We start from the raw sequence: 9,851 nt of genomic DNA on the forward strand, positions 1-9,851 counted from the left end.
CAGCAAGGACTCACCCATACACAATATTATGAGCGTGCTGTGTGTTTTTAAGGGGGATGATTTTGTTCCTACCAATGTTGAAACCAAACCTATTGCTTTTGGACTGAATTGTTCTGTACATGATTTTAAATAAAACGTGGGAGTACCAGCAGCGCAGCTTCAGCCAAATAACTGGAATTTCTATAGCGCGACTCTTCTGGTTTTCCCCTTATGAAAAGCATCGACACCAAAGACACCCGAATGCCAGCCAACAGTGTCACGTGGTTCATTGGCATCTAGGAGGTCCGGTGATTAGCAGGACTCCCCAGAGCTCCGCCCCCGAGCCACACCGACCACGCATGCGCACGGGGCGCCTGGAAGATGGCGACTGGCTCCTGCATGGTGACTCCCATTCCCGACGGCAGTAATTAGGCGTATGATTGCTGCTGCTACCAGGGGCTGGCGGTGACGGTTTTCGGGGGGAGCGGGGGAGGATGTGACGTGTTTGTGTTTTCATCTCAGCACACGGTTTCTCAGGACTTTTCCGGTTAAGACCTGCCGCGGACTAGAGGAAAGGACAGCTGAACTGGACACAGGCATGTTCAAGCGGTCAAGGACTTCCAGCTGACAGGCAAACCCCGTTGCAGCCTGGAATGAGAAATCGAAGTTTTAATACATCTCCCGAGGAGATATAGTTGTGCAAACCCATTTTGATCAATCGCGTTCAGAAATCAGAAATAGACTGCAGCTTTCATCGCTACCCCCCTCTCCGCAATCTCTTTCGTCTGACGCTCTTTTGGTTTTGTTTCTGCACACGTGAGCTGCACCTGTTCGCACATCATCCGGACATGGCCAGGTGGAGCGACGGCGATCAGCAGAGGTGTGACCCGTAGGAAGCGGAGCCGGAGGAGGGACGCCTCTCGGCAGCCTGTCCTGGAGATGGCATATCGCGCCTTGCTGAAGCCCCTGCGCCCCGGCACGCGCGTCGCTTCCCTTTGGGGGGCCAGAGCGCTTTCGGAACGCAAGTTTAAGCCCGAGAAGGTGGCCGTAGTCACCAAAACAACAAGATATGAGTTTGAGCTGCAGAGATACCGATATGCGGGACTTTCTGAGGATGATTTAAAGCAACTGGTAAGCAATACGATAAATACGGTTTTAGTGTCTAGTAATAATCTTTTATTTTTATTAGCTGGTTGCCATCTAAAACACCAATAGTCATATAATTAGTTTTTCATTCTACTTTTTTGGAAAATTGTTGAGCTGTTCCTGGACTATAGTGGCAATCCTCTGACATCCTACTTCAAACGCAACTCAGTAAAGGTGTTGAGTTCTATGGTTTATTGTGGTTAAACTTTAAAACCTCCATATCCATATAGATCTTGTGGCAGCCTTTCTTCAGGGGTTTGCCACAAGGAAGTTGATCTTGGTTTCTGCCATGTCAGCCACCCCCCTAAACTCACTGCATTGTGCCTCTTTACGGTTTGAGTAAATGCTGTCATTGTTAGTCCTTTCACTGAGCACACTTCTGTATTTCTTCCTCCTTGGTTCCTCCACCGTAGCTTGCCATGAAAGGCTCCAGCTACAGTGGGCTGTTGGAAAGGCACAACGTGCACACTGTCCATGTGGAGCACATCGTGGACAGCCTGCAGTAAGTTGTGGGCTGGGCTGTCGTTTTGGTTACCTTCCTGTGGGCGGTCAGTACAGTGCTATTCTGAGAAACTCCACAAGTAACTAATTAAAACCACCAGAACAGGCAACCACCTTCACTAAGGTGATTAAACAGAGTCATCCCCCTCTGCTAAATGTGCCCTTGAGAGGTAAAGTGGGCTATCCCACAAAAACAAAGTTTTGAGAAAATGAACTCCAAAGTTGAATTAAAAAAAAAAAAATCTATGTGCCTATACCCTACAATTGATATATATCATAGGTAGCACAGAGGTATGACTTAGATAATAACAGATAGACCCTCAATAATTAATATCGGACACTAAACCGTAAGTTTAATGCTTTTACATTTAATTCCGGAATGGTTGTTTTCATTTTTTGGTAGCTGGTAGTGGTTATGGTGTATTCAGATAAGGATGAGCACATGTAAAAGTGTGTTTATCTCGCTGTGACTGAGGGAGGGGTCATTTTGGTAGAAGGTTAACGAGATGGGGGGGAGGCCTGATTTAGGAGCATGGTTCCCCGCAGTGGTGCCCCCAGCTGTCTGTTTCTCTTCCCCAGGAGGGAAGGCATACAGGTGCGAGTCCTGCGCAGGCGGGAGTATGACGAAGAAGCCGTGCGATGGGCAGACGCCATCGTGTCGGCTGGAGGTACCTCCACGGCCGCATTAACGATCACCAGTAACAGACTGCTTGTTTTTCATGCCTGTAGTCTGGAGATGGATAATTCTGGTCCGTCAGCTTCCAAGATTGTAAACTTTGCTATGGTTTGGAAATTCCAGATGCGACCACTTAATGGGCAGGTAGACCTGCTTTTAGACATGAGGTGTGTGCAAGTCCTTAAGCTCTTGGGTTGCTCTCTGACTTTGATACTAATCTAGGTGTGTGTAAGAGAGTCCTGACTTAACGTCATAGTAATTGGCATGGTGGGTACGTCCTGAATTATACACCCCCACAGGCAGTGTGGCGGTGCATCCTGGGAGCTACATTATTGTGCGTATAAGTGTGAGAAGTTTCATCATTGGTGAGCCTGTCATGAAGGTCACAGTTTATCTTTGCGCCAGATAATAGAAAATGATACTAAGCACTACTCTATCAGAATATTAAAATGTGATCCATTCGCCCCTTGCTTTTGTTAATGGAGTATTAATAAAGTGACACCTTGCTTACAGATTTAAATCTGTTTTGTAATTTATGTTCTGTTATAATATTGGCTGAATGAGCTCATTTTTTTTTTTATCAGAGATGTGGGCCGTGGTGCTAGTCAGCTTCGCAGTTACGGGCTCCACCTGATCGTTTGCGGACTCTACGAGCTGCAGTGTGAGCTGGACTGACGGTTGCTCTAACCCTATTGGCAGGTGATGGTACCATGCTGTTGGTGGCCAGTAAGGTTTTCGATAAGGACAAGCCTGTCCTGGGCGTCAACACGGACCCGGAGAGGTGAGGAAGTTTCCCGTAGCTTCTTCTTAACGCCTAATCGGTTTCCAGCCCTGATTTGAAGTTCACTCTTTTTCCTGCTGCGTTGTTCTGAAGATCCGAGGGTCATCTCTGCCTGCCGGTTTGCTACACGCACGCTTTCCCCGAGGCACTGAGGAAACTGCGGAAGGGTGAGTTCAGGTAGGTGCACCTCAGGACCTGCATTGGGAGAATCTGTCAACCTAGTCAAACTAGTAATATTCCCTAGTAATGGGGTGGAACTTACAAAGATCTTCCTTCACTAAGATTTGTTAATTTTTACTCCCATTTCATCCAGGTGGCAATGGCGCGACAGACTCCGTCTGCACCTGGAAGGGACGGGAATCAACCCAACCCCAGTGGACCTGCATGAGCAACAGCTGAGCCTCGCTGAGCACAACCAGGCCCATAGAATTTCCACCGAGGCCCAACGCCGTACGGCCTGTTTCTACCCTGCCCACTGTGCATACTTTACAAAAACAGATGATACTCCTTCAGAAGTTGATGATGCCTTCAGGTGATTCTTTTTTTTTGGACAGGTAGAGAGGATGGTGCTGTCTCCTGTCCTTACCTTCTCCCTGTTCGAGGACTCAATGAAGTCTTTATTGGGGAATCTCTCTCTTCCAGGTACCGTTGTATCCGGCACAGGTCGTCATGTTGTATAATCGTTGTTGTGGAATCCTTACACGTTGGTTTTTATGGTCGTCGGTTTTTTTTTTTTTGGGCATGTTGTCATGAATCCATCCCTCCCCTGCCCCTCCCACACTGTTTCTTCCCTCCCTGACTTCCAGATCTCTCCATCACAGGGGAAAACCGTTGAAACCTCATCTCACCCTCTCACTTCATAGGGCCTCGTACTATGAGATCTCCATAGATGACGGACCCTGGGAGAAGCAGAAGAGTTCTGGGCTCAGTGTCTGCACCGGCACTGGATCCAAAGCCTGGTACATAGCATGTCTCCAGCATCGGGCTTTGAGGGAAGGGGGCTGACACTCAGATGTGGGCGGGACCTTCAGATTGTGTCCCAGGGTCACGTTCAGCCCATGACTGTTTTCTGTACTCAGGTCCTACAATATAAACAAGCTCTTTGAGGAGACGGTGAAGGACGTTTTGACCATTGGTATGTTCATTGTCACTGGGTGTGTTTCCACATTGCTGGAATGGCTGAAGGTCACACCTTTAATATCATCTGCTGTTTACAGGCCAAACACAAGCAGGTCTGGATGTCCCACTAACACAGGAGTTTGTAGAAACGGGTGAGTATTTTAATCTAGTACTTGTGGAAGCTAGGGTATAAAATCAGGGCTGAATAATTCATTTTTAAAAATATCATTAACATTTTTTATTGTGATCATTGTTCGTGTTAGTCACTAAGGAGTACAATGAATCCTTGATGTTCGGCCCAGAGGAGAACCGGCTGTTCTTCAGCATCCGAGAGCCCATCGTGAACAGGGTCTACTCTACTAGCCGGCAAAGGGGTTTTGCCAGTAGGTGGGTTGAAGCCCCGAGTCTGGGCTCAGCCAGTGCCACATGCGTGTGTGAGTAACCCTGCCCTCTCCCCGGTGTCCTCGGCAGGGTGTGTGTGCGGTCGCGATGCTGGGACGCCTGCATGGTGGTCGACGGTGGAATGTCTTTCGAATTTAACGACGGAGCCATAGCGACCATCAGCCTGAATGAAGAAGACCAGCTCCGCACGATCCTGCTGAAAGACTGAGCCGCTGTTTGCTGCAGGGCTCCTGCGTGCTGTAGAGGGGGTGGGTGGGGGTCGGGGTTGCCCATCTGTCTGTGTTGCCTTAGTTTTAGTTGTATTTAGTTGGGGGAAATCAGTTCTCATCTTCTCCTTTTTTGACAGTTCATTGACTCTGCTTCAGTGGATTTTTTTCTGTTACTCTCGATGGAAGCGACCCCAATGACCAGATCCATCATCTGGGGGTTGGGCTGCTAAATTGCAATTAACCTTTTTACCGAGTCAGAATCCATTTCTTGTGGCCAATCCAGGGAGGTTAAGTAAATGTATCCCGTGTCCATGTTGAAGTTCAACGACCTAAAACAACCTACAAATACTTGGACACTCCTGACCAAGACGTCATTTCCAGCTGCTCAGGTGAAGTTGGTCTTGTCCTTGGTCCCACCTTGTCGATCTCAGAGGTGCTGCCTCCAGCCTGGGCCAAGCCGAACCCCAGCCAATAGTGAACACTCCTACTCCAGCTTGTTGAGGTACAGATGACTGTTCTAACTCATTGCCGTATCAGGACTTGAGTGGATGTCTTCCAGGTCCCGGAGACCCTTACCTCTCTGGTCTTCTACAGCATGTGACCATTTCTGCGTTCACAGCAAATTAGAGGTCTGCTGTAGATGATTCTGGAGAACATGTTGTGGAGTGAGGAGGATCTGCTGTGGCTGTGAAGCCACTTGTATTGTGGGGAGGTGAAATTCTGTACCAGACATTGCAAAATATATCAGGGTGGAGGGTAGATGGTGAAATGCTCACTTGGGGGGGGGGGGGGGGGGGAGTGTAGTTCCTTTCCTGTCATTTTTATATTTATGAAGCTTTTGAAAGTTTGCAATGCCAAATTGCTGCTGCGAAATATCACGAAGCAGGTTAGCAGCACAATGCGGGTGGACTGTTCAATCACAAAGTATTTACTGGGCGGCATGCATTTGAAATGCACTTTAACCTCTAACAGCCATCCGGGCAGTGTTACCTGCTCCTTGGGGAAAAGGGTGCTAGTTTCTGGAGCAGTGGAAAGATTTTGATTAGGGTTTTTGTGTATGTGCATGCACACATGTGCGTGGGGGGCTGGTGTAAAATGCACTGTATTGTTTGAGAAGATCGGAGCTGAAACATTCAATACTTTTTCCTGATGTGACTATGATGTCCCTGCTTGTATGCAAATATTTGTGATTGGTTAATAAAGAGCATGAACACAGCTGTTTTTACTCAGGAACACAGACCAAAAACATGCAGGTTCACTTTAAAAAAAAAACCTAGTTTATTTACATGCTTTGATGCACAGATCATGTTAATGTCACAGACAAAATGTCATAATCCAGTTTAAAAACTACATCCGAGGAAACACCCCCCCGTCTGAGCAACCTGGCAGCAGAAATGACAAGAAGTGAGACTGGGTGGTGATACCCCCCCCACCATGGGTCGGCTGGACCAAGGCTTCAGCTGCCCTATGACACCGTTCTCACTGGCAGGGAAGCCACACCCACTCTGCACTGGAAAGCAGTTCACAAGGGCCCTGGAAGCTCAGGGATCTGGGAAGGCCTTCACAACGCGTTCTGCAACGAACTTGCAGGAGTCTGGATTCAAAGATGGAGACCTGCAGCTGTCAAGTTGTGCGACGGCTCCCTTTTCTGCAAAGATTCTTTTCTAAGTCCTGTTATTCTTCCTTTTTTTACCAGTTCACTCCATTTTCTCATACCCCCTCCCCCCCACACTGTGAGCTTTTCGGGAGCGTCGTCAGGACCTGTAGGAGAGCCGGCAGCGCACCCCCCACACGGCACCATCCCTGCAGTCCACCGGTGTGGGCCGGGCCACGGTGGAGAAGCAGCGCGTGTTGATAAGCAGCCGGGGAAGCGCCTTGATCAGGACCGGCAGGTAGCTCTCCTGCACCAGGCCAAACACCTCCAGCGTCCGCAGCGCCGGAAGCTTCTCCAGCTCCCTGTGAGGACACAAAGCCACGTTTGTGCGAGAGAGCTTTTAAACTACTGCTTGCAGCAGGTCTTGGACAGGTTGGCAAACTCACGCCAAGGCCGCCGGGTGGATCTGGTAGCAGCGGCTGAGTCCAAGATGGCGCAGGGAGGCCAGGCTGCGGAGGAACTGGAAGCTTTCGGGTGTCACCAGCACGCTGTCACTGCGAAGATGCATTTGTCAGGGATCAGAGGTCACACCAGTCAAACTCCCACCCACCAACATTCAAAACTCACCTTAAATCCAGGTGTGTGAGCTTGGGACATCGCTCCACCAGAACCTTCACATCTGACAGGGGAAAAGAATCAGAGGGGCAGGGTCAGCCTGGGATGGTAAGTGAGACGCCCCCCCCCAATCCAATTGACACCCACCTTCCATGGTTAAGTTCTGTCGGTAGCCGCTGATGTCGAGCTGTGCGATGTCCGCGGCAATGTTACTGATGACCGACTTCACATGCTCGCTGCTGAAGTCACACCAGGACACGTTCAGCTCCTCCATCCTACAGACCGAGGGAGAGGAGGGGGTTCCAATTATGGTCACTGAACCACACGCAGCTAGCAGAGGGTCTGGACTGGCTGGGATCCTAGTGAAGGGTCACCCAGGTAGGTTCTACCTGGTGCAGGCCCGGATCATGTCCCCCAGCGGTTGCGGGGAGACACCAGAGCAGCCCGACAGGTTGAGTCGGACCAGGTCCCGATTCTGAGCCAGGGATCTGCTTGACAGACAGAAAGGAGGCTGAGCTTGGCTACCGGCTATATAGTCCAGAGAAGCAGCACATTAGTACCAGAAAGACTCACAGCAGGATGCCGTCAGAAAGCTCCAAGCCCTCCAGACTGAGATCCTGCAAATGGCAGCAACGGGACATGATGTCCCCGAGGACAGACGGCGAGACGATGCAGCTAGAGAGGTCCATGCGCTGTACACGCAGACTCCTGAGGAGGGAGATGTGCACGGTGAAGGGCAGCTGCACGAACAGCGCTGGTATCACCATCGCAGATGAGACTCACGGTGCCCGAGCGAGGCGGGGCTCCCCGATGCAGGAGCGAGGGCAGCGCAGAGTCAGGACACCTGCTGGCAGAACCTGGGACAGCGCTGCGTCCAGGCGGACCACATCCAACAGGTCCACACTGTTCCACAGGGACTCGTCAAACCTGTCAGCACCCACACACACACACAGGTGTTATTTCTTAGGACAGCTTCCTTTGGTGTAAATCTACGCTGAATGATTTATTTGCAGCGAGTTTTAAAGCACGAGTGTCACCCATCTGCCACAAACCCAGAAACGTAACATTGCCTGGCCAGCTGACACACCGGGCAAACAACTCCGGACTGCCAGCCAGCAAGGACACTGCTGCGATGCTTACGCCAGACGGCACCATCGACGGCAGACTCGAGCCATGTCTAGGAGGTCACGCAGGGACAGACAGTAGAAGATTCCCAAAAGGAGCTCATCAGGAAGCTGGTCCCAGGACAGCCCTGGGAGGAATGAGATGTGAGCCCAGTGGGCAGGAGAAGCCTTAGTTACCATGACGACAGTATTAACACCAACAAGCATGACGGATGGAAAAGCTCACCTCAGAACACCCCGTCTCAGTTAATCTGCCCAAGCAACTCAAGTGTTTCCCCACTGCATCCCCATTTTGTGTGATACACAGCTAAATATACACAATAATAACCTGGTGCATGCATACATGCTCTCTCTCTCTCTCACACACACACACACACACACACACACACACACACACACACACCCCCACACCCACCAGTAGGCTCTTTCCTCCTCCGAGGCCTCCTGCCAAGCACAAAGTCGTTTTCCTTCCCCCGGGCTGAGATGCGGGGCAGTTTGTGGGGGGGTGACCAGCACTGGATGAGTTCCTGGGGGGTATTCTCTTTGTCCAGCATTTTCATTGGTTTGTTTTGAGAAAGCATGGATCCGTCCAACTGCTCACTCAGACAGGGGAGCTGCTGCAAGGGTCTGCCAACACAACACGGACACGCGCACTGAAACCCGTTCTGCGCATGACTTGTGTAGGCCTTTAATTTAGATTCTCCCCGCCCCCAATAAACTTCACTTTATAAATGAACAATAGGGGGACAGTCCATCACATTAGTTAACGTTTCATAAACAGTTTCTGCTGACGGCGTTTACTTAGTGATAAACTCATAACGGACCGAGTTGATTAAATGTCGGCCATAGAACGCGCCATGGAAATGACCAACCCCCAATCCGGCTGGCCGCCAAATGTAGCTGCGCGGCCGCGCCAAATAGATCACTTCGCAAAGAGAGAGTTAAAATTGCAAAGTGCAGAGTAAAGGCTAGTAGGTTCACGGTATAAGTGCGGCTGTGAGCAGATCTACAAATCATTTCAGGCTATACTACACTGCCTTATAAATGGCCCCGGTCATATAAGGCATTCGAACCACATGCGTGCGGTACTATCCGATATATGAAGAAATATGGCACAATGTCCACCGTTATTTCATAGGCATTGCCATTACTTTCACCTCCTCCAAGTGGTTTAAGTTAAATGCGATTTAACATAATCAGCTTTTTTGTTTAATAAGATGAGATGCGGTTGTTATTAGTAACCCGGCCATAAACCAGCCACACACTATATCACTGCATCAGTAACTACTTGGCCGCAGTCCTTACCGTTCCCGTGACATCTCCGTTTGGTTTTTACAAGGCGCGATGTATTGTAATAGTTGGTTATTTAAGTTTGGCCCAAGTGTGGTCGTTTAAACCTCCCGCTAGTTCGCCCGCCCGGGTTAATAATGCGAACTGCGCTAGAGCCCGCCCCGCTCACTTCCGCGTGTTCCTGTTAGTTTACACTTGGTAAGCGAAAGCCGGAAGCGCATTTCCTACACAGCTCCTGCCGGGTATTATACAGTCATTTAACAGTCGATTCAATGCAATGTCCGTGTTTCTGTATCAGACATTAGTCACAAACTGTATTCATTTACAATAATTAATAACATAAGCATTAAACATTAACGTTATGTTGTATCACACATGCACCACCTCTGCTCCTATTTTGCACGTACATGGCTGG

At 49.6% G+C, this 9,851-nt stretch overlaps 2 protein-coding genes across 6 annotated transcripts; one reads left to right on the forward strand and one right to left on the reverse strand.

Moving 5' to 3' along the window:
* The first annotated feature begins 321 nt into the window (after positions 1-321).
* On the forward strand, positions 322-6,028 carry nadk2 (NAD kinase 2, mitochondrial). 4 transcript variants are annotated; one of them, XM_049019854.1, is made up of 13 exons: positions 335-381; positions 502-1,110; positions 1,539-1,627; positions 2,206-2,294; positions 3,002-3,083; positions 3,177-3,260; positions 3,397-3,533; positions 3,638-3,725; positions 3,890-4,042; positions 4,163-4,218; positions 4,301-4,354; positions 4,466-4,589; positions 4,674-6,028. In XM_049019854.1, exons 2-13 carry the CDS (start codon positions 919-921, stop codon positions 4,810-4,812), a joined length of 1,287 nt encoding a protein of 428 aa, XP_048875811.1. In that variant the 5' UTR covers positions 335-381; positions 502-918; the 3' UTR covers positions 4,813-6,028. The 4 variants fall into 4 exon arrangements, with proteins under 4 accessions (XP_048875810.1, XP_048875812.1, XP_048875813.1 ...); XM_049019853.1 differs by having other exon boundaries at positions 322-1,110; XM_049019855.1 differs by having other exon boundaries at positions 322-1,110; positions 3,905-4,042.
* A 39-nt stretch (positions 6,029-6,067) lies between these two features.
* skp2 (S-phase kinase-associated protein 2, E3 ubiquitin protein ligase) lies at positions 6,068-9,642 on the reverse strand. Of its 2 annotated transcripts, none has more exons than XM_049019858.1 (10): positions 9,452-9,642; positions 8,562-8,773; positions 8,163-8,274; positions 7,806-7,949; positions 7,596-7,730; positions 7,412-7,510; positions 7,170-7,297; positions 7,035-7,086; positions 6,854-6,955; positions 6,068-6,769 (listed from the first exon to the last, which is right to left on the reverse strand). In XM_049019858.1, exons 1-10 carry the CDS (start codon positions 9,463-9,465, stop codon positions 6,568-6,570), a joined length of 1,200 nt encoding a protein of 399 aa, XP_048875815.1. In that variant the 5' UTR covers positions 9,466-9,642; the 3' UTR covers positions 6,068-6,567. The 2 variants fall into 2 exon arrangements, with proteins under 2 accessions (XP_048875815.1, XP_048875814.1); XM_049019857.1 differs by having other exon boundaries at positions 6,854-6,961.
* Between the last annotated feature and the right edge of the window lie 209 nt (positions 9,643-9,851).

This window comes from Brienomyrus brachyistius, chromosome 7 (genome assembly GCF_023856365.1).
Source record: "Brienomyrus brachyistius isolate T26 chromosome 7, BBRACH_0.4, whole genome shotgun sequence".
Classification (NCBI taxonomy): domain Eukaryota; kingdom Metazoa; phylum Chordata; class Actinopteri; order Osteoglossiformes; family Mormyridae; genus Brienomyrus; species Brienomyrus brachyistius.

What these genes read in the sequence shown, in the direction of transcription:
- nadk2 (XM_049019853.1), top strand. Translation starts at nt 919, where the DNA reads ATGGCATATCGCGCCTTGCTGAAGCCCCTGCGCCCCGGCACGCGCGTC. An exon ending in GAAGGACGTTTTGACCATTG is followed by an intron (nt 4,219 to 4,300) that starts GTATGTTCATTG and finishes TGCTGTTTACAG; the next exon opens with GCCAAACACAAGCAGGTCTG. An exon ending in ACAGGAGTTTGTAGAAACGG is followed by an intron (nt 4,355 to 4,465) that starts GTGAGTATTTTA and finishes TGTTCGTGTTAG; the next exon opens with TCACTAAGGAGTACAATGAA.
- skp2 (XM_049019857.1), bottom strand. An exon ending in CTTTCTGACGGCATCCTGCT is followed by an intron (nt 7,511 to 7,595) that starts GTGAGTCTTTCT and finishes TCTGTCAAGCAG; the next exon opens with ATCCCTGGCTCAGAATCGGG. An exon ending in CTCACACACCTGGATTTAAG is followed by an intron (nt 6,962 to 7,034) that starts GTGAGTTTTGAA and finishes GCATCTTCGCAG; the next exon opens with TGACAGCGTGCTGGTGACAC.